This window comes from Aethalodelphis obliquidens, unplaced genomic scaffold (assembly GCF_003676395.1).
Source record: "Aethalodelphis obliquidens isolate GAN/ISIS:26980383/991018 unplaced genomic scaffold, ASM367639v1 scaffold28, whole genome shotgun sequence".
Classification (NCBI taxonomy): Eukaryota; Metazoa; Chordata; class Mammalia; order Artiodactyla; family Delphinidae; genus Aethalodelphis; species Aethalodelphis obliquidens.
The window spans coordinates 2354351-2378234 of NW_020837972.1; the positions used below are offsets into that span (position 1 = coordinate 2354351).

The window sequence follows — 23884 nt, forward strand, 5'->3', positions numbered from 1 at the left end:
GACAACTAACCACTGAACAGATGATGCCAAACAGCACTGGCACCTTAACCATGAACACGGTGGTCCCATGGCTGGGAGAACACAGGTGCTCGCAAAACTACGGATAAGAATACGAATGGAACAGGGACTACCCTGGTGGCACAGTGGTTAAGAATCCACCTGCCGTGGAGAAAAGGGAACCCTCCTGCACTGTTGGTGGGAATGTAAATTGATACAACCACTATGGAGAACAGTATGGAGGTTCCTTAAAAAACTAAAAATAGAATTACCATGTGACCCAGCAATCCCACTACTGGGCATATACCCAGAGAAAACCATAATTCAGAAAGACACATGCACCCCAAGGTTCACTGCAGCACTATTTACAATAGCCAGGTCATGGAAACAACCTAAATGCCCATCGACAGATGAATAGATAAAGAAGATGTGGTAAATATATACAATGGAATATTACTCAGCCATTAAAAGGAACGAAACTGGGTCATTTGTAGAGACGTGGATGGACCTAGAGACTGTCATACAGAGTGAAGTTAATTCAGAAAGAGAAAAACAAATATCGTATATTAATGCATATATATGGAATCTAGAAAAATGGTACAGATGAACTGGTTTGCAAGGCAGAAATTGAGACACAGATTTAAACAAACGTATGGACACCAAGGGGGGAAAGTGGGTGGGGGGGCATGGTGGTGGTGGGATGAATTGGGAGATTGGGGTTGATATATATACACTAATATGTATAAAATAGCTAACTAATAAGAACCTGCTGTATAAAAATAAAAAAATTAAATTAAATTAAAAAAGAATCCACCTGCCAATGCAGGGGACACAGGTTTGAGCCCTGGTCTGGGAAGATCCCACGTGCCATGCAGCAACTAAGCCCTGCACCACAACTACTGAGCTTGTGCTCTAGACCCCGTGAGCCACAACTACTGAGTCACATGCCACAACTACTGAAGCCCGCGCACCTAGAACCCGTGCTCTGCAACAAGAGAAGCCACTGCAATGAGAAGCCCATGCACCGCAATGAAGAGCAGCCCCTGCTTGCCGCAACTAGAGAAAGCCCACACGCAGCAATGAAGGCCCAACGCAGCCAAAATAAATAAATAAATTTTAAAAAATATAATAATAATGTGAATGGAGTGAACGGTCAGGATGGAAACTTGGTGATTACAGTCAAAGGCCCTGAAGATACGCAAACCCCCTTTACTTGGCAATTTCTCCTTTAGTGCTATATTCTAAGGAAATCTTTACTTACAAAGATGTTCACCACAGCATTTTCATAATGCAAAAAAGATAGAAACAACAATTAAGGATTGGTTAAACAAATATGTCCATATAAGGGAATGCTAGGCAGCTGGTAAAAATGTGGTGTAGAGACACATTTATTAATATGGAAAGATATTCACAATGTCTTGTTAGGTTTTTTTAAAAAGGCAGCTCTAAAACATGATGGATGACAACAATCCCATTTTTGAAAAGATATATTTAAGGAAGGATATGCACCAGACTTTGAAAGTATTTATCACTGGATGATGGGACTACTGGTAATTTTAATTTTTTTCTTTTCCAATTCTCTTTATTTTCTCATTTCTTCTACAATGAACACTGTGTAATTTTTAAGCAATAAAGTAAAATTCACATCATGTAGTCTGCACTGACAAGCTTTCACCAGGATCAGGCCAGTCAACTCATGTTTGATAGAAATGGGTCCTATTTCCACGTCAAAACACTAACTTCTCAGGGAATTCTGAAAAAAAACTACGCCAAAGAGTTTCACTCAGAACATACAGTCCTATAATCCTGGTACCAACTTCTGATATGGCAATAATAATTGCAAAAGACTTATTCCACATTTCTAAATGAGTGGCTTGGAATAAATGCCTTTAAGGTCTTTTCAACTCAGAGATGCCACGACAATAATGGGCAGCACTGCTGAAACAGAGCAAAAGATGGCAGGGGTTACTGGACACACAGAAAAGCCTCGCCTCTCTTTGCTGCTTTTCAAGCTCCTTTTATTTGGACTCAGAACACTGGAAACCTGACACTCCGGTTAGGCCGGAAATGGGCATAAAGACCCTGCAGCCGGAGCTCTGGAGCAGCCCCTATCAGGCCTGGGAGGGATCAGCCTATTGCGTGGCCCAGAAGATAAGCTGCCCTGAAGCACAAAGGGTCCTTTTATTTTTTTGTGCCCAAAGGCAGGTACCAGTGCCAACCCTGCTGTCCCGGCCTCTCTGCCTCCCCCGAGTCCAGATACGTGGAGCCAGAGAAGTGCGTCCCCATCACTCGCCATCTCGCAGACATCTCAACTGGGATGGGTCTGGAAACATCGCAGAAGACAAACATGGTGTCGGATGTCAGCTGAGAAATCAAAGTCGGAGAATTTGTACAAAGCCCTTCTTTAAACAGTTTCACTGTCATTTTCCTCCCTCTATTCAGTGTTCAGCTTTGATGTAGTATTTGGTAAAGGCTTTCGAAAACAACTGTTTGTCATCAATGTCAAAACCATTCTGAAAAGCATCGGAATACGTTAAAAAAAAGAACAAGCAAATTCATCTTTGACTCTGCTGCAGTACTAAAACGAAAGGCCCCAGCTCTCTGATGTGATAATAATCGACAATTTCAGTATCCCTTTTTCTGAAGGATAAACTGTTAGTTCAGGTCTGGTACATTCCATCAAATCAAAGGAGAGGACCGCAGCCAGCCAAGGCTCAGGAGGAAGGTGGTCCCCCCGCTCTCAGTGTTTTCTTAATGGATATTTACTGGTGCATTTCTGAGAGCCTAGTGGTAAACTGGGTACTAATCTATAAGAAAAGATTTTCTTGTCAGATAAATAAACTTCACTGGAAATTTAAAATTTACCTTAAAATCAGGAGCACGTCTGAGAAGGCTTGCTTGATAGAAGGCAACAGAATAACAGAATAATATAATAGAATAAACCAACAGCCTAATACCAAGAGACACTTTAGAACAATAAGATAATTAACTATGTAAAAATAAAAAACAAACACTGGTTTCTCTTCCTAAATACTCTTCTCAACCCAAGCCAACTATTCCCATGAATAGGAAAACTAGGGGAAGAAAATAAGCCAGAAATGGAGTGGGGTTAATTTTTTTAATTATGCAAGAAAAAAATGAATGAACATGTATAACTTTGAAAATAAAACATCAAAGAATTCTTTAATGAGCATGTGTAATGTTAACAATAAAATACAAATGATAGCGAAATGTGAAATAGCATATATACAAATTGTTACCTCTGGGAAGTAGGCCTTGTTGGAGAGGATTTGGGAGGAAAGAGGTACAATGGGGACTTTTATTTAAACAATATATATATCTGTTGTGTTGGAGAATTTTTTTTTGGAAAAACTTTTAATACTTTTATAACAAACAAATAATACAATGTAACATATAAAATATAGCAATCAAATAACAAACTAAAAAATAGTGCAATAGCAACAATGGGGGAATGACCAGTTGGTACACATTAGAACCAAGGTGAAGCAAAGAGCTGAAGGCACAGGGATAAAGATAACATGGACTACAGGCCTTGAGACTTCAAGATAAGCACAAGGGTCCTAGGGTGTTAGCAAAGGTACCTGGAGAGGGCAGTAGGTAAACACTGTGGCCCATGCAATGCAGGTATAAATATGTTGTCTCAGCTGGATCAACAGTGCCATGGTTGAGATTCCAACATTCTGGTAGCACTGGGGGCACAGTGTGTAGCTCAAAGAGTAGCTTGGTGATCATTTTTCCCTGTCCCAATGGCTCAAGAGGCTGCCTTTGCACCTGTCCTATTAATAATTAAATTCAACACATGGCTGACCCATGAGTCATGTTACCAGGATCCTGGGTATAAATAGCTAAAACGTAGCTATAACCAAGGGTGCTCTGGTCCCTACTGACCAGTGATTCTCAACTTGTTTTGGATCACTGAAAACTTTGAGAATCTGATCAAAGCCATGGATCATCTCTCCAATCACAAGTACATGCTTGAAGCACCATGGGTCTCAGCCCCTGCAAGGGTCAGACAGGAGGTGAAAGAGCAAAGGAACACCTTAGTCTGTTGAAAAGAAGGAAACAGCACAAATCTGATGGCTACAGCTGCTCCCAGAGCAAGGTGGTACTGGGCTGGCAGGAGGTGGTACAACGCAGGGAGGGCAGCTTCCTTTGCTCAGAAGCAGAGGGAGGTTTGGGTCACAGATGGTGCTCTGCTTGCCCATGACATTCACAGCAGCTTAAGAAGCTGCGCTGTTTGTGCACTGTCTTCTGGGACAACTAAGAAAACCCTCTCAGAGAGACATGGAAGCTATCACACAGGAAAGCAGAGCTCTGAAAACCAGTATCAAAGCAACCCAAGTTGAAAAGAGTGGGTAGATTGTGTGTGTGCGTGCGCAGTTTTGGGAGAAAGATTTTTAAAACAGTAACAAGAAAGGCCTTGTGAGTTGGGCAAAAGAAGACAAAGAAGCCTTCCCTGTTGTGAGCAAGGCCAGAAGAAATGGGAAGAGGAGACCAGAGATTTTTTTAAGTACTGTGAAACCCCATCTTACCTGCAGTAGTTATGCTCGCCCAGGCCCCCCTCCCCGTTGGGGTATTTCAGAGTGTTGTATGGATGCTGGAAAGTCTCGTTCCAGAACAGACATGGCTTCCCGCCTTGCAGTGCTGTCCAGTTCTGTGTTCCCCTATAATCTGCACCGTTGGCTGTGAAACATTCTAGGAGAAAGAAAAGACAGAGCAAACTAATTTTCTGGCAACATCTATAGCTTCCTCCCTCTCTGCTTGATGTTTTATTTGTTTTGTTTGGACCAAGCTAGAAATGGATAGTGTCTTGCTGATCCTGGACACAGTGGATTTAACATTGGTAGGGCTGAGGAAATCTGAAGCGAGGTACCCTCCAAATGCTAGGCTCATCTTGGCACTCGCTTGTCTACAGACACTAGGACATTTTCCCCTGAAGTATACAGATCCCAACTAGGATATAAACAGGGAGCTGAACGGTAATGAAGCCTATGGAGTGAACCGGGAAACCCCCAAATCTGGGAAGAGTTGGTAACAGCCATCCGTGAGGAACTCTGGGTGCTCGGAGGGGGTCACTGCTCTCGCCAGCATCTCTGTGTGGTAACTAGAACCAGGTCACCAGCTGTAACTGAGCTCTCCCCTACAGTCTGAAAGGCTGCACTGACACTTGGATTTAATAAGACCATCAGATACAGCAACGTTTTGGAATCCCAATCACACGAGTCTGGGAATGACTCACATTCCCCGGTAATGAAGAACAGTCCTCCCCACGCTGTTTGAGATAGAGGTGCCACAAAACAGACAGTCAACAGGAGGGAACAGGGGCTGAGTTGGCATTTTCTCTCACCTCTTTCTGAAATTCGTTCCTACAGGACACATTCAACATGGTCTGAGGTCCGTTTAATAAAATGACAAAATCCTTGCAGGTGCAGCAATGTGCTTCTAAAATCTGCCTCTCAGGGACATCCCTGGTGGTGCAGTGGTTAAGAATCCGCCTGCCAATGCAGGGGACACGGGTTCGAGCCCTGGTCTGGGAAGATCCCACATGCCGCGGAGCAACTAAGTCCGTGCGCCACAACTACTGAGCCTGCGCTCTAGAGCCCGCGCGCTGCAACTACTGAGTCCACATGCTGCAACTACTGAAGCCCGCATGCCTAAAGCCCATGCTCCACAACAAGAGAAGCCACCGCAGTGAGAAGCCCACGCACTGCAACGAAGAGCAGCCCCTGCTCGCCACAACTAGAGAAAGCCCGCGCATAGCAACGAAGACCCAATGCAGCCAAATCAAATCAAATCAGATCAAATCAAATTAAATCTGCCTCTCAGACTTTGGGGGGGATGGGAACTTTAGCTGAGAGGATTTCCCCCCACATGTTGCATGCATTAAATTCACAGAGGTTCATGAGAAAGGCATAGTACAAAGAGCAATTTTTAAAAATTAGCTTAGTTGAAACTGACAGATAGAAGCACTTCAAACACTTTTTAAAGATGTATCACTAGGAACCTGACAATCTGGGGGAGTTACATTAACATTCTTAGCTTTATTTCTTTCCCTCTCCTGGCATGTGCTGACCCACGACTTCCGGTATGAAGGACTCTCACTGCCGGCTCCTGCTGCAGTGCATGTGCCTCCTCTGGCCTAAGCATGTGCACAACACAAGCACATCTATATTCTGAAAGATATTCCTTTTACTATTTGAAATCTACCTGATAACCATCTCTCTTCCTGTACCCCCTTCCTCTCCCTATCTGGGCCCTGCGTTTCGTCTGGAACAGCCCAGTTTTATGGACAGCCAAAATAACCTGGACTCCCAGGCTGCAAAGGACACCCTAGCACTTTATCGTGCCTGGTGTGACATTTACATGTTATGAGAAGTGCAACTCATCATGTTCCAAGACAACCGAACCCTCCACCAAGAGTCTGCATAAATAAAAAAGTTCAAAGGTAATTGAAGGAGGCAGCTCGGTATAGCAGAAAATACACTGAACCAAGAGCCTAAGCCCTGGCTTCTTGTCCTGGACCTGCTGCTGACCAGTTGTGCAACCTTGGACGAATCACCACAGTCTGCATCACCGCTGATGTTTACAGAGTGTTCTACCGTGTGCCAAGCTCTGTGCTAAGTGCTTTACATCAACTCACCACCAACCCAGTGGGGAGGTCCCTTAATACTCCCATTTCACAGATGAGGCACCTGGGGCACTCGATCACACTCTATACTGCCCCCGACAGAACACTTCGGCATCATCCTTGCTTTCCCCATGCTCTTCCTCACCCCCATTTCTGCTCATCAGCAAGTCCTGTTGACTTTCTTCGAATATGTTCCCTGAAACCCCCCTCTCCTCTCCATCTTGGGTGCTGCCACCTTCTTCCTGTTCACCATCGGAGGACAATACAGTCCTGTTCAGGTCTCACAGCTTCGACTTTCGTGCTCCCGCAATGCATTCTCTGCACAGGGCTCAAAGTGCCCAGGAAAACGTGAGCACTGGGAACAAAACCCAAAGCCGTCATCCTTGTCTGTGAAGCCCCCTCGATGTGGCCCCAGGCCCTCCCTCCACCGGGCCCGAGCTTTTCCCCTCATCACGTGCTGTGCTCCAGCCACACTCGTCTGCTTTTAATTCTGTAAACACACCACGCTATTTCCTGCCCGAAACGTTCTTTCCCTAATACTTCCCATCACAGACTAAATATTACCTCCTCAGAAAACCCTTACCCACCATCTCCACTCCTGTTTTTCTGCCCTTCATTTTCTTGCTTCATAGCATTTATTATCACTAGGAATATATATGATCTGCTAGAGAGAAAGAAAGAGGGAGAGAGAGACTCGCGTGTGCGCATGTGTGTGTGTGTGTGCGTGTGTGTGTGTACCACACCAGAGCCCTACCCAATCCCAAGGTTAGAGTGGGATCTGGGAACCTATATTTCTAGAAAGCTGCTCAGGTGATGATTCTAAGAACATCAAGCCAATCTTTGCTAATTGCTAGAATTTTAATTGCTATGTGTTAATACATCTTTTTCTCCTATCAAAAGTGGTTGAGGGTGGCTTGGGAGCCAGAAATGCTGGCCGACCACTGGAAGGCACTGGAAAGCCTTAGTAATAGACAGCAACCTGCAGGGCAGTGGGGTCGGTGTTCCCGGAGACTCAGATGACTTGATTTGTAACACAAAAGAATGTGGTAGCCATCCACACAAGTGTCAGCCCTCAGGAATGGAGTGAGGTGGCATCTGAGACAGGGAATGGGTAAGAGCAAGCCTGTTTGCTTTAGTCTATTCCTCCTCGACCCAGTCTTATTCTTAGCTATGCTAGGGAAATGGAGGCAGTGTTACCAGATTTGACAATTATTTTTTTAACAGACTTGTCCAGTGCATGTCAATTTTGGGGGGGAAAAAAAAACAAACTTGAACGTTCTGGATTAAAGTTATGTGTGCATCTTGATTTCATCAGAATACTGGGGTGTGCACTAGGTAATGAGGACCCTGCCTCCCTTGTTTCCTACCACTATGAAACTGGCCTAAGCTCTGGCTAGACAAGCAAGGAGTGGATTAAACCAATAAAAAATAAAATATCACATGGCTGGTTGTAATATTTATGCATTCAGTGAAAGAGAACAAGCAAAGGTGATAAATCTAATGTCTACGATATTATTCATTAATTCAACAAATATACTCAACACTATGTGTCTGGCACTGTTCACAGCACTGGGACAGCAGTGGTGAACACTCTGTGTTCCTAGAGCGCACATGCTCACAGGGCTTCACGCTCATAATACACCAATCAAAATTAACACTGGCCAGTGAGAAGTGCTACAAGGGAAAATGGAGTTAGGGGACGGAGATGGAAGGGTGGGGGTTCTCTTTTAGAAGAAGTGGGTCAGGAAAGGCCTGGAAAGGAGACGAGGGGAGGACGAGGGGAGATGTGGACAAGGGGAGGAAGCGAACAACGGAAAGGACACGGGAAGGGCATTCCAGGCAGAGGGCACAGCCAGTGCAAAACCTCCGCAAGCAGCAATGTGCTGGGGAAGGCTTGGGGAACTGTGAGGCAGCTCCTCTGATCCGACCAGGTAGGGTGAGTGCAGGGGAGGGTGGTGGGAAATGAAGAGGAGGAGGAGGCAGGCAAGGCCAGGACATATAAAGTCTTGAGGGTCGTATAAATTAGATTTTGGCTTTTGTTCTAAGAGTTACAGGACGTCATCGGAGGGCTCTGAGCAGAGAAATGACACGATCTGACTTATCTTTTAGTAGAACTGTAGCTGCTGGGTGGAGGAAGAGCTGTGTAGAGACAGCTAGGCACTCAGCAGGGAAACCAGTTAGGTGCCTACTTGCAGAAGGATGAGCTGGAAAGAAGGATGGCTTGGGCCAGGCTGGTAGCTGAAGCATAGGAAGAAGTGCCCGGATTCCAGATGTATTTTGAAGGTAGAACCAAAAGTATTTGCTGGGGTCCCAGAGAGAGAGGAATTAGGTACAACACCAAGCAGCTGGATAAGTGGTGTTGCCATTTACTACGATGGGGATGACCCAAGAGGCACAGAATATCTTGGGGTGGAATCAAGGCTTTGGTTTTGGATAGGAAAATTGGATGGAGATACAGAGTAAGCAGACGGCTAGATGAGCCTAGAGTTGAGGAAAGAAGCCAAGGCTAGATCCAGAGTGTGGAGGTAACAGCACTTGTGTGGAGAGAGAAGACATCTGGGGCTGAGCCCTGGGGCCCTGCAATGTTTCAGGCCTGGAAAGAGAAGGGCCCAGCAGTGATGTGCAGCCTGGGAGGTGGGAGAAAAGCATGTGGGTCTCAGAAGGTAAGGGAGAAGGTGTTTTGAGAAGAGAGGAATAAGAAGCTGTGAAAGCACTTTTATTTCCTCCCTGTCTTCTCCAGTTGGAACCCATTCCATTCATCTCTGCTGGACCTTCCTCTCCATCAGAAATCTTTTGCTTTGGGGATTGAATGAAAACAGCCATTAAGTTACATACAAGTCTGACAAAAACTTAGTAAATACAGAAGAAAACTCCTTAATAAAAACTTCCAAGGCTGGCATCAAAGCACTCGGAATTAATTCTACTTTTCTAAGCTGGCGATTCCTTATCTTTTTCTCCAGCACCAAAACCCTCCAAAATATGGCATATGGCATTTATTTTTAAAAACTGGAGATGCGGGCTTCCCTGGTGGTGCAGTGGTTAAGAATCCGCATGCCACAGAGTAAATAAGCCCGTGCGCCACTACTACTGAGTCTGCGCTCTAGAACCCATGAGCCACAACTGCTGAGCCCACAGGTCTAGAGCCCGTGCTCTGCAACAAGAGAAGCCACCGCAATGAGAAGCCCGCGCATGGCAACAAAGAGTAGCCCCCGCTTTCCGCAACTAGAGAAAGCCCGCGCCCAGCAATGAAGACCCAACGCAGCCAAAAATAAATAAATAAATTTATTTTTTAAAAAAAACCTGGAGATGCTACTTTCATTGAAATTCTCTGGAGATATATGGAATCACATTAGGGTATACAAATCTTGGGTGAGAATCTCTGAGCAAATGGTTTTGTGCACACCAACTGTTTTCTGCAGGACCTGCTGCTGCATGAAGGCCTGGAGGTCATCCCCATGGTAGGAAGATCTGAGGACAAAGACCATGTCTGGGTGAAAGTTCAATACTCCCCATTGCTAATAAAGGCAAGCTTGAGTTTTCTCTCATAAAACTATTATTGTTTATTATGTTTGGAATTCAGAAGGGTCGGTATAAAGACTGATTGACTTGATGGCATATATATTCAAAACTTTGATATTTATCCCTCAAATTCTATAGGCTCTCATACTCGCATGCTGCATGTAACATTATTTGAAGATTTCAGTTGATTTAGAGGCATGACCTGTAGAGGACCTAGAAATATTCCCAGATACATTTTCCACAATACAATTCCCAAAGTCTGTCTACCTAGTGATTTAATGGGCAGTTATCAGGCTACCATCAGGATAGGAAAAATATATATGGTTTGAACCCTATGTTGAATCCCAGCATTCAGTGGATAAAAAGTAAGGAAAAAAAGGTACGTTTTTCTTAATCAAAATTTAAACTGTGGGATGAAACACATCTTTGTTTATATATGATACTGAAGTCACATAATTCAATATCTGTACTTACTATAAGTGAAGAAAATGCCAAGTTAAGAGAACCAGGCAATTTAACTCCTGACAGGTTGCACGTGCACTGCATTTTTAAAGTTCATATTTAAAACTATAATGATGTGTTTTAAAATAATCAAAACTTGACATATATGAGATGGTGGTAGGAAAGCAAAAGACATTCTATTCCTTGATAACATTTAATAAAGTTGAAGAATAAGTTCTCAATGAAGCTCTATAACTAGGTCATTCCTAACTACACTGTTTGCCTGAAACCACACTATTGAGGTTTTTCTCATATTGAGTCTTGAATTTTCCTGGTTTTCTGGTAGCTAATTACTAGTTAGATCTCTATTATATGATGTTTGTGAAAGTCACTGTTTTTAATCCATCAAAGCTGACTTTCTGTTCCATGTAGGACCACTCAGCATCTCTATTGATCCTATGTTGGAAGAATCTGGCTGGTTTTAGCCCAGTTTGAAATTAACATGAATCAATAAGCATTAAATTGAATTATGGCATCTTAAAATAAGAAGGCAGAAACATTTTCCAGTGGGAACATCTGTTCTTTTAAAGACATCTATAAAATTTGGTAGGTGGGTAGATTATAGAAATACAAGGCTTAGTGGAAAAAGCTCCGTTTAATATACAGAGGGCAACACAAGAGTGTCGTCAGATGTTTGCACAACACACCTGATGCTCTGTTGGGTTTCCAGTACAGACTGGTGTCCAGTGGGAACTCATGGGTAGGTCTTCAAAGCCTATGGTCCCTGGCAAAATCGCCTTTTGCCCTCAGACACTCCAAAGCACTTCAGGAATGCTTATTTCAGTTATGTGGAACCCCACGATAAAGAGGCACGTGGCCTTGGGAAGGCAGGGGTTCCCAGACTTTCCCATCCTAACACAGCTGAGCCTGTGAGAAGACACTGTGCGTCTTTAACGCCGATGGCTCCCCAAGGGAAGAGATTCCCATGATTACATGGAGGCAGGCGATCAGGTCTAGATCACCTAGATTACTTAGAGAGACGGTAGGAGGGAGGGGCCTTCTAAGCACATGGTACATATTGAGAATCACTGGAAGAAAGGGGAAATGACACCAGACGAGTAGCTGACACTGCGGGGTTTGAAGAAATCACCTGGATTTGGGGCTCCATTTCTTCACTGGTGAAACAAGGGGATTTGAGACAGGTGGTCTCAATATCCCTTCACACTAAACTCTAATTTCAAGATTCTAACAAAATAGAACTGAGGCTCAAAAGTCTGAGGGAGTGTGACAGGAAAGGACTGATGGCTAAAATCTCTCCCAGGCTTAAAATTCTCTAATTCTACCTATTTCTCTAATGGAAGAGAGAATCTATGGAAAAAAATAACTCACCTTTATGTGGGCCCTCCTTCTGAAGAGGCATTTAAGCACTCTTTTTGTTTAGAAGAAACTACATCTTCAACAAATAAATTTCAAGAAAAAAAAAGAAAAAGAGGAGAAACCTCTAGGTTAATAGAGACTCAAAAGTCACATCACCTAACTGTACCTGGCTTCGGTCCTGGTTTGAACGGTAAAAACACCGATGAGACAACCAGGGATATCTGAAAACTGATTACTGACTGGATATTTGATGATATTAAGAAATTATTGCTAAAATTTTAGTTGTGATAATGGTAGTGGTACTGCTACTATGTTTGTTTTTTTTAAATATTTATTCATTTATTTAAGTTGCGCCAGATCTTAGTTGTGGCACGTGGGATCTTCGTTGCAGCATGTGGGATCTTTTATTTTTTTAGCTGCGGTGTGTGGACTTCGTAGTTGTGGCACACGGACTCTTACTTGCAGCATGCATGCTGGATCTAGTTCTCCGAGCAGGGATCAAACCCAGCGCCCCCCGCCCCGAACCCCCCCCCCCCCCCCCCGCCGCCGCCCCGCAATGGGGCGCACGGATCCTACCCCCTGGACCACCAGGGAAGTCTCTGTTGCTATGTTTTTGAAAAGAGTTCTTATCCTTTAGGGATACATACTGAAATATTTACAGATAAGATGATATGATATCTGAGATTTGTTAAGAAATAATCTAGTTGGGGGGATGAAAGAGGTAGAGATGAAATACTTTGGCCTTGGTTTATGATTGTGGAAGCTGGGAGATGGATACACATGACTTCCTTACACTTTTATTTTTGAATATGTTCTAAATCTCCCAAAGCAAAATTTTTTGAAAGGACATCTTGAAAATACTTACTAACATGTTGTTTTACAATTAATCTACCTTAGTTTCTTTTCAAGAACGATAAACAAACTCAATCAGCCATAAATTCAGTCATCTAAAATCAAGACAGACATTCACCTACCATGTTCTTAGACTACGTATTCACAGTTCAAATGACCAGAGGACAAAGTACTTTTGTACTTTTGCCCAAAGTAGAATTACCACAAAAATAATCACTGCAATTATTTATCAGTAGCTTTTCCATTAAAATATCTTTTAGATCTTCCTTTTCATTCATGGGAACAATGTCAGAAGAAAACGCCATACCTCTCAAAGTTATTTTAACTGAACAATTCATACTTTTGGAAGGAGACCTGAGGTCTTCTATTTGAATTTCCAGTTTATTCATCTCTATTAACAGATAAATACTTAATTAAAAGACTATTTTAAGAAAAACTGAACATATCGTAAGCAACAGACAACAGGTTTAAATCCAGAAGACCCACGAAAACACTTCAGAGAGGGGTCCTTATTATTTGCTATATAAAAATTGGAAAAATAGATAATTCTTGAGGCAGAGCAGGCCCAGAATGCAGTGCTGCTTGGGTACCACTCCTCCCATCTGGCTCTCATCTTGAATATGCTCCACTCCTACCCAGGCAGGACCCACTGGAAAGCATGCTGTGGCTGTCACTGTGAAGGACATGTGTTTTTGCTAGGAAGAGTCACCATGAACATGCAGTAGTGCTTGAGGAACTTACATTCATCATTTAGGATATTATATACAAGTACACTCATCAAACTGAAGACCAGGAGATAGTTCTTAAGAAAGAATGACCATTAACCTATCAACATCTAGCTCTGTAACATATACAGAGAGATTAGGCCAAGCCTCAGTGAAAGCATGGACTCACTAAGTTAGAAGTTACTAGCTCAGCAGAACTCTACGAAAAACATTTCATTAATTAACCATGGGCTTTACTGCCAATACCAACAGAACATATTCTATCATGGTGTGGTGATGGCACCTCTCTCGGTGTAATGTTTGAGTATAAATGGATCTACTTTAGATGTTTATTTATAAATATCCTCTTCAATCTTGAAATAAAATTTCACACTAGAGTTTTCACATAAGGAAACGGGAAGCACAATAAGATGTTTTAAAGCTCAAAGTCCAGTTCTCTGATGGACAATAACTTAGTACATTATAAATCAACTCTAAAGGAAACAAAAAAGACAAAAGATGGAGAACTATTTGAAAGCTCAGGGTCTAGAGGAGAGAGCACTATACTCCTATGGAAACCAGAGGCTCTAAAACAAGTCCCACAGCACCTGCTGCCCCAGCTCTTCTAAGATTTGATCAGCTTGATCTATAATTGCTCAAGAAGCACCTGGCCCTGCTTCCACTAGCCCGTAAGTTTCTTCACTCATCTTTGTATTCTCAGCAACTACAGAACAAACAGAACGTGCCTGGCAAACTTTTGTTGAATGAGGGAATCAGGTGTATGGAGGGCTAAGGGGAAAAACCCATGACAGACATGTTCAGAGTGCCCTGGTTTCCTCACCAATTTGTGCCTCCAGGCTAGCTATCACGCCCTACCTAGCAATGACCTGGGAGAAGTTCCAGAAAAGCTCATATAAATCAAGTATTTGAAAATCAAATGCTTGCTATTTAAACCAGGGGAGTCTGCTATTTAAATGGAATCCACGGTAGAGCTACTTGTAATAGGGAATAAGCAACCCCCTTTGTAATGAATACTCATGTTGATATTGAGTTTGCTTTCAATGGGAGACACCTGGCTCAAATCTACACCTTGCCTCACCATCACTTGAGCAACACTATTTCACGCTGTCTGAAGCTCTCAGTCAGACTAAAAAGGAGATAAAATAAACTGTTATAATCCAGCTTTTGCACAACTTTCATCAGTATTGCCTGTACCCTATTTTTAATTTCAGAGGGCAAGAAAGTTCCCCAATAACGGAGCCCTGGAGGGCAGCCAATGCTCCATGGAAGCCAGGCTCTGGGCTATTCAGCTTCCCTTGGTTGATGTGGGATGGGCAAGTAATACAACAGTCCTTGAATGGGGAGCTAGCTGACTGCCAGGTAGACAGTGTATCTCTAGAGAACATCTTTAAAGTAAAACCCGAAGCAACAAAATTGTCATCTTCTAAGAACCGGTACAGGGATGAGTCCTAGTCAGAGATGCTGGGCATACAGTAGGCATTTGATAAGCGTTTGTTAGTTGGTCCCAAGATAAAAATATGACTCAAGTGACAAGTTTCAGAAGTTCTGGCCATGGAGACAGCTTGAGGCAGAAGGAAAGTGTCAGTGTAGCACTGACTTACAAACAAGAACAGGCGTTGCTGTCACCTCTAGTCACCCAGAACAATAAGGGCAGATGGTGGCCAACAGACTGATTTGCTAGTCAAAGGTTTAAAAGTTTCATGTAATGTTTCATGGATCTAGAGTAGGGTTGTCAGATTTAGCAAATGAAAGTACAGAATGCCCAGTTACATTTGAATTTCATATAAACAACGAATGATTTTAGAAGTATTCCCAAATATTGCGTGAGACAAACACAAAAAATTACTGTTTATCTGAAATTCAAATTTAATTGAGTGTCCTGTATTTAATCTGGCACTCTTACTCTAGAGAAAGTGGAAACATACGGTGACCCACAGACCTTACTCCATTAAGATTTCTGAAACACTGTTCACGGAAATGCTTAAGGAGTTTAGATATGGACAATGAAGAATCTATTTTCTTAAGAGTGAAAAAAGATGTTGATCAGAGTTGCCTACTCCGAGGCCACAGTGAAGGGAAGGATAAGAGAATAATATAATTAGGACACGGTTTCTCGACCTCAGCGCTACTGACGTTTCAGGTTGGATAATTCTGGGGGGGAAGGGGGCCGCTGTCCTGTGCATTCCAGGATCGTAAGCAGCATCCCTGGCCTCTCTACCTGCTAGATGCCAGTAGCACACCCCTCCCCACCACACAGTGAGTTGTGACAAGCAAAAATGTCTCCAGATATTGCCAAGTGTCCCTTGGGGGCAAAAAATCTCCTCTAGTTGAAACCACTGACTTAGAAGAAATGGTCAAATAAACAGAAAGTGTCATATCCATTAACCAACCGGTGGTCATACAACAAAAGATTCTTCTCAAGGGAGAAATTTTCAGCTCACCCCGGGGCTGCCTCGGGATGAGAGGGCTAGTCATTTCAGCTAAGACAATCAGAAACCCTTCATCTGCCAGAAGCACTACAGAAGAATCTTTGGTAAGCCAAGCTGATGAAGCTCTGCATGGCAGTACACACATCACAGCAAGCAGGGCATCGAACCCAGCCTTTGAAGATGTTCCTTTTAAGTTAACCTCCCTTCCAACTAAACTTTTTCCAAATCTCTTCCTGCCATTTGGAAGTTGAGTGATTCTCAGCTGAAAAGGACTGTATATACGAGGTGCAGATGGCAGCAGTTACGGCCCTCACCAGATGCTGCAGTCTCTAATTTGATTGAAAGGATATAATTAGACAACAGAAACACTTTAATGAAAGAGCAAAACATGGAGGGAGGGAAGGATTGAAGGCCCTTAACTGATGCCAAAACACCCACCAGTAATAGAGGCTTTGAGTCTGGGGAAAAGGAAGGGGAAAGCCCCTTAAAAGGACAGTCCCCATCCTGTTTATTTCCCCATAGACATAGGAATAGGGATTTTATTATTGTAGATTTCCACTGTATTTTATGTGGGAACAATCTGATTAAAACCAGAAGAAGTCTTTGGAAGAACATCAAAGAAAAACAAATATGGCTTCTGTGGTCATTATTAAAAATATTTTTACCAGCCCAATAATTTTCTTTGAAGATGAATTTTTATAGATTGAACAGCAGCAAGTAATTTACATACTGTGATGACACTGGTTAACAATCCCTACTGTTCTAGAACTACTTGGTTGCCATGTTTTCATCCAACTTTAGGACACCAAGGAACATGGACAGCCATTTAACATTTCTGTTTAAAAGATATAAACTCTAACTCTGTTTAGAGTTAGTCCTATAAGTCAATGCCACAACTGTTTTGTATCATCTTTAAAAGTTGCCTATGCTGTTTTTATTATTTCCGAGCTTTCAAACTTTGAGTGTGAATATACTGCTCTGGTTCTAACCAAGAATCTAACCAAACTGAAAGAAATCCAGCCCTCAAAGTCTGAAGTTGCTAATGTGGTATGACACTGGGGTTTGGAAGCCTCCTCAGCCCACTAGAAGCAGGGCCCCGCCCTCGTGGTAAATTGAACAATAAAAGTTTAATGCTTTGGCTACTTGCCAGGGATTAAATCAGTGGCAAGAAAACTAGAAGCTGGGCCCAGCAGAGGGGCAGCCCCGAGAGGGTACTGTTATTAAGTACCCTCTCATAACTGCAGGAGGGAGAGGCAGCCTTGCGTGAGGTGGCCTCAAATCTTTTGTCTGTAAAGTACTTCCTAGCCCCCAACCTCATTCCTCTTCAAACCGTTGCAAGTCCAGAAGAGGGAGGTGTTTACCTAGAAAGAGGATTAAAAGGGGGATGGAAGGAATTTCCTTAGAGGATGAGAAGGCAGGTTTCTGTGGAGTGGCTATTTTTGAGGAGTGTGGACACCCTTCTAATGTTTCTACAACGGCCTCTATCCTTTCCCTGTTTAATCCGAATCCAGGATAATGTCCCAGAGGTGACGTCTGGGGAAGAAGCACTGCCATCTTGAGAGAATGACACTGAAGACAACAGAGGGGGAAAAAACAGAGTGACCTCAGGCTCCTCTCCTAGACTAATGCTTCCGGGTTCCACCTGGATACTCAAGGTCAAAATGAATGTGGAAGAATGTCAGTCACCGTCTTCACCCATTCACTGTGAGCCAGACAGAAACTAACCTGCCAGGTGACAAAAGGGGGCTTGAGGAGACCTCACCTCAAAACCTGCACAGGTAGTTTGCTAAGGAACACATTCACTTCCTCCTCTGTTATCCTTATTCAGGAGGCAAAAACTAAGAAAAAACTACAGATCCAAACTTTCGGCCTCTCCCAAGTGTTTTGCATTAACTGTTCCACAGTACAAACACAATCAATTTGGTATGTTTGAGTGTTTCATTTTGTTTTTTCGAAAATGTTTTAATTAAAACAAAATAATCATCCATGCTAAGCACACTGTTGTTTTTTAAAGGCCACTTTAAAAATGACAATAGAACCATTCAACTGTTTAGGAAAGTGACAGAAGTTTTTTTTTTTTTTTTTTTTTTTAAATGTCTCAGGGCTGGTGCCACCTGCTGCCTGGGCTTTCCTCTGAGAAACAAATCTCTCAACAGTTTGATCCAAGCAACATCTGCATAGCTGAACAAACAATGCGCTGGTTCCGAGAAAGGCTCTATTTTCTTTATGTAGTGCACACTGAACCATACTGAATTACTTTTTTTTTTTTTGCGGTACTTGGGCCTCTCACTGTTGTGGCCTCTCCCGTTGCGGAGCACAGGCTCCGGACGCGCAGGCTCAGCGGCCATGGCTCACGGGCCCAGCCGCTCCGCGGCACGTGGGATCTTCTTGGACCAGGGCACGAACCCGTGTCCCCTGCATCGGCAGGCGGACTCAACCACCGCGCCACCAGGGAAGCCCCTGAATTTCTTTTTAAAGTATTTTTTAAAGTCTTATTAAAGATCTAAATGTATGTGTATGAAATTTCCCTCCCTCGATATGTTTTTTTTTAATTGTGGTAAAATATACCTAACACAAAATTTACCTTTTTAACCATTTCTCCCATGCCTCTTAAAGTTAGTTTATAGTAAAAGGTAAAAGGTTCATTTAGCAAGCCTCCTTGTCACTTTTCCAGACCAGTGAACACTGCAAAAAAATCAACACATATGGACCTAGAGCAGGACTTGGTCAAGTCCAGCCTGCAGGCCAACTCTGGCCCACTGCCTGTTTTTGTATGGCCCATGAGCTAAAAATGCTTTTTAAACTTTTAAACGGTTGAAAACAACCAAAAGAACAGTATTTTGTGACATATAAAAATCACATTAGACTTCCCTGGTGGTTAAGAATCCACCTGCCAATGGAGGGGACATGGGTTCGAGCCCTGGTCCGGGAAGATCCCACATGCCGCGGAGCAACTAAGCCCGTGTGCCACAACTACTCAGTCTGCACTCTAGAGCCTGCAAGCCACAACTACTGAGCCCACGTGCCACAACTACTGAAGCCCGCACGCCTACAGCCCGTGCTCCGCAATTAGAGAAGCCACCGCAATGAGAAGCCCGGACACCACAACAAAGAGTTGCCCCCACTCGCTGCAACTAGAGAACGCCCGCATGTACAACAATGAAGACCCAACACAGCCAAAAATAAATAAAATTTTTAAAAAACTGTTAAAAAAAATCACATGAAATTCAAATATTGGTGTCCATGTAAGTTTTCTTGGAAGACAGCCACACCTATCCATTCACAGTCTGTCTATGGCTGCTTTGCTCTATAAACACGACCTCCCTTCTCTTCATTCTTTGAGATTCTGCAGCTGTTGTACTGCAACAGACAGTACATGGCCCACAAAGCCCAAATTATTTACTGTCTAGCCCTTTACAAAAAATGTTTGCTGACACCTACCTGACTTAGAGCCTAAGATGGCATTATAGGCTCAAAAATTCTAAACTAAAGATGGTATATTGCCCATCACCCAAAATTTCTAATCTGTATATTGTAAAGCAATTTAAAGCAATATATTTTACCTTCATCATTTATTGCTTTTGATCCACATATGCTAAATCATAAGTGTATCAATAATATCTATATTAAGTGTACCAACTTGCTGTTTATTAGCAGTGAGCCTAAATTGAACTTCATTTTGCTCTAAGATTTATAAAAGGTCTCACTGCATATCTCAAACAGTTAAACAGCTTTGTCGAGGAGCCAAAAATTTTCACAAAAAGATCAGAGTTCTTTGATGCCAGGTCAGTTTTGATAGTTTCCTGTTTCTTAAAATACATAAAAGTAACTGGTAATGCACGTTAGTCCCCTTCACTCCTCTCAGCCCCTGGGTTGTATACAGGTAATTCTATACAACATAAATGGAGTCCCCAAGAGGGATAAGGCCCTGTACAGTATGAAGCTCTCACTGTTAACTGAACTCATAGGTTTTATGGCAAGACACACTGCTGTCTAATGGGACAAATTCTACATGAGGAGCTGGAGGAGGATGAGCATAAAAGGCTGTTCACAGCAAACATAACCAGAGTTGATACACTCTGTTGACGCACACCTGAAAGCCCCTAAATGTGGTGAAACACCCAAGCAGGTATATGCCTTAGGCGGAAAACTCAGAGCTGAAGTCCACTCAGCCTTCTCTGCTCTTCCTACCTCTCGGCTGTCCCCTGCAGGTCAGTAAATTCCAGATGGGAGTTCACTTCAGAGAGCCCATCAGCCCACGGCCCTGGCTGCCTTCCTCCTTGAAAAGGGAGTCTAGATTCCACCACTAACCTCTACCTTCCTCCTTATCAGTTGTGAAGGAAAGGAAAGAATCTCAAAGAATGAAGAGAAGGGAGGTCATCTGGGGTTGGCTACACACTGTAATTAGAAGTAGCACTGATAGGGAATGAGCTAACTTTTTATAAAGTCAGCATTCAAAAATGCAAACCACCAGTAATCTAAATATTACAAAATTATGCAGAATATAAGTATTGAAATAATTTTTTCCATCCACAAAATTTTAGAGAAAATTACAGTATCAAAAATATGAAATGTCAAGTTTGGCATATCCTCAGAGTAAAACGTGTTTTTCATTGGAAAGGATTTTTAAAAACTAGTGGGTAGGCTCTAGACAGGATGTGATGCTGAAGACCATGTGGTATCTCCCTAAAACTGCCTCTGGAACTAAAGAGGAGAAGTCACAAAGGCACTGATGTACTAGGATGGGAGGGAAAAAAGCTGGTAAGGCTCACTGAATTGGGAACATGGGCCACTTATCATAAATAATTTCACAATGGTTATTTATTAACCAGACTCCAATAAAAGCACACACCAAGGTTTGAGGTTCAAACTACATAAGAGCTGCTGCATTTGACCCTTCCAAGCAAAGCAAAGGTGCCTGAGGAGAGGGTGCCACCTTCCAACAAGCATAAGCACACAGCTGGCTCATTGAACACTTTTCAGAGCTATTACTCTGCCCTTTCCAGGAGAGGAAACAGTTTATTTCCACCCATACCTCTCTCTCCATAGAGGTCATTAAATCCTGACCACACATATGGCAAAGTGGAGCTAAGGGGTTACTAGGTTACAGTTATGTTGACATATCCTGGCTCTCAGAAAGTCCCTCCTTCATTCCCCACATACAGCAAACAGTAGAAGTGATCAAACTTCTGCACAAGTTTTTGTAGTTGTCCCCTGGAAGGCCACTGATCACTCAGAAACCACTTCCTGAGCCTAAGGTTTATAGCACTTGGAGAGCCCCCTTCTACCACTCTAAAGCCAAGCTTTGCCTTTAACAGGGATTAATCAGACTCGAAGCTCATAGCATTCCCAGGGCAAAGGAGGTGTCCAGCACTTGGTGAACTGTAAAGCACTATAAAAAGAAGTATTAAATATGTTTAGTGACTGCCTGCTACATGTGGGTGTGTTACCTGCAGTACATCATTTAATCTTCACAACACCCTGCAAGGGAGTTATCATCATCCCTCCTTTACAGATGAGGAAACTGAGGCTCAGAGAGCTGAAGGCACAACCCAAAGTCACATAGTAAGTGACAACACTAAATCCTTATCTTTATCACAAATCCAAGCTGGTAAGTAAACAAAGCAACTTGGGGTTTTCTTTCATCAGCAAAATCCTGTCTCTCCAACATCACAGTCTGCGACTTTGGGTGGAGAACCCAGAGGCCGGTTTTCTTACTTCAGCAAACCTGTAATGCACTTTTCCTGTCCCTTCCATTAATGCCGAATTCTCAACACCTGAACAACTTGCGGACCAATGTACCTGGGCCAGACAACGCCCCCTTGCCTGCTCTTCAACTTGGAGAGTTCTGTTGCAAGGAAGGGTGTGCGGGCAAGCTAAGCAAAGTCACAGCTTCCATCCTGGTCTAGGGCCCCACTTGGGGAAGACCTGGCCTTGACCTTGGCCTGGGGAGCGGGTTACCCTGTTTAAAGTGTGGGCCTACTGGGGAAACGAGTGCTCTGCACTGCACTCTCAGGATAAGCACCCTAAGCTCTGTAGGGGAGAAGATTCCCATCACCCCTTACTTTCTTCCCCTCTCCACGCTGGACCTGCACCGAGTCACGGGGAAGTTCAAAGCGGCCCCGGTGGGGTGGGGGATGGCTAGGGAGGGAACGTTCTGGCTGGGTAGAGCCGGTCGTCTCCGGACCCAGGTCTACCTCTAGCAGGGCGGGCAGGTCAACTTTACTCTCCTCAACTTGTACTCAGAAATTAGTGTTGGGCAAGCGGGTGCAGCCGGGACCGGGCAGAGGGGCCGGGTACCCGCTCCCGTCGCCTCCGCACCCACTCGTGAGCGGGTAGACTCAGGGTTCGCGGGCGTGGGTGGGAGGGGGGACTGGGGGCGTCGTTGTGGGGCTTGCGGAGGGGATCCTGGCCCCGGGTGTCGCTGAGGGGCTTGGCGGGGGGGGCAGCGTCTTGAGGCGGGGTGGGGGAGCGTCCCAGCCCGGGGGGAGTCGCTGAGGGACTTGAGCTGGGGGTGCCGGGTCCTGAGACAGAGGAGACATCCCGGCCGGGGGAACGTCGCTGAGGAGCCTGACCAAAGGGTCTGGGAGGTACTGAGGCAGACAGGGCGCCGGCCGAGGGCGGCTGAAGGGGTCTGGGGGAGTCCCAGGTCCTGAGGAGAGGGGCCGCCCCGTCTGAGGGGCGTCGCTGAGGGACTGGAGAAGGAGTCCCAGAAGGCAGGGGCGAGGGAGTTGGGCCCCCCGGGCGGGCTCCGCGCAGGACGGGCGGAGCGGGGGGTGGGGGGGCAGCTCACTCACCGGGTCCGGGACCGAGGCCGGGGCTGGGCGCGGGCCGGGCGGCCAGCGTGAGCGCGGCGGCGGAGAGCAGGGCGAGGCGGGCGGCGGGCGGCGCCATGGGCCGTCAGTGCGGGGCCCCGGGGCGCGGCCCGGGGGAGAAGGGGCAACGCAGGGAGCCGGGGGCGGCCATGGGAGCGGGACGCTAGGCTCGAGCGTGGCCCCGCCCCGGCCGCCCGGCCGCCCCGCCCCGGCCCGCCCTCCCCAGCGTCGCCACCACCCCTGCCGCCAGCGGCCCGCCAGGCTCCGCCGCGAGGCCCGAGGGGCGGAGCCGACTGCGCACGCCCGCCTCGCCCCGCCCGCGCCTGTCACTCACGCCCCAGGCCCCACCCACATCCCCCCTGCACCTGGGCCCGCCCACCCGCGGACCACTTTCTTGGTTGGTTTGAGGGGCGAGGCCAGCAGGTGAGGGGCGGAGCCTGGGGCACAGCCTCCGAGTCCACAAGCGGAGGTTTGACCCGGCTGGACCGGGCCGGGCGTCCAGTGACCCTTGCTCCAACCTCACTCGGGTCGTGACCCACACGCGGGCTCAGCCGCAGCCGTTATAGTCAGAACAGCAGTCTGCAAACCGCTTTTCCCTGCTTGGCTCATCACAACGGTTTAAAAAAGGGTGCTCTGGAGTCAGCCTGTCCGGGTTCATATCCCACTTGATCACCTGTAAAATCTTGGGCGGATTTAAAAGAAAAATAGCTCTCTTACTTCAATTTCCTTATCTGTTAAATGGGGACGTTGATAGCAATTACTCCCAAAGAGGTTGTACTAAATGAGACAATGCGTGGAAACTTTGACACACACATAGTAGGAGCTTAGAAAATGTTGAGCTCCTTTTACCAACCCAATTTTTGCAGCCACAAAAGAGGCAGCATACTGAGCCCCGGTTCCGAATCCTATCGCACATTTTTTGTCAGCTGGGGCATGTTTCCTGCTCTTTGTCATCTGCAAAATAGGAATATTAAAAGGTCTTCACAAGATTAGATTAGCTAGATGCAAGTAAAGCGCCCGATACCAAGAAAATCCAGAAGTGGGTGGGGCAATGGTGCTTTCTTAGACACTGCCATCCCG

The 23884-nt window shown here is 44.9% G+C and overlaps 1 protein-coding gene across 2 annotated transcripts in view; it reads right to left on the bottom strand.

Annotated features, from left to right (window-relative positions):
- The window catches only part of KREMEN1 (kringle containing transmembrane protein 1), a 64199-nt gene extending 41280 nt beyond the window's left edge, over positions 1-22919 (bottom strand). For both annotated transcript variants that reach the window (XM_027124378.1, XM_027124377.1), the window contains exons 1-2: positions 22787-22919; positions 4551-4713 (exon numbers count right to left, since the gene is read on the bottom strand). In XM_027124378.1, coding sequence (XP_026980179.1) covers positions 4551-4713; positions 22787-22883 — 260 coding nt within the window. In that variant the 5' untranslated portion in view covers positions 22884-22919. The remainder of the gene's footprint in view (positions 1-4550; positions 4714-22786) is intronic.
- Between the last annotated feature and the right edge of the window lie 965 nt (positions 22920-23884).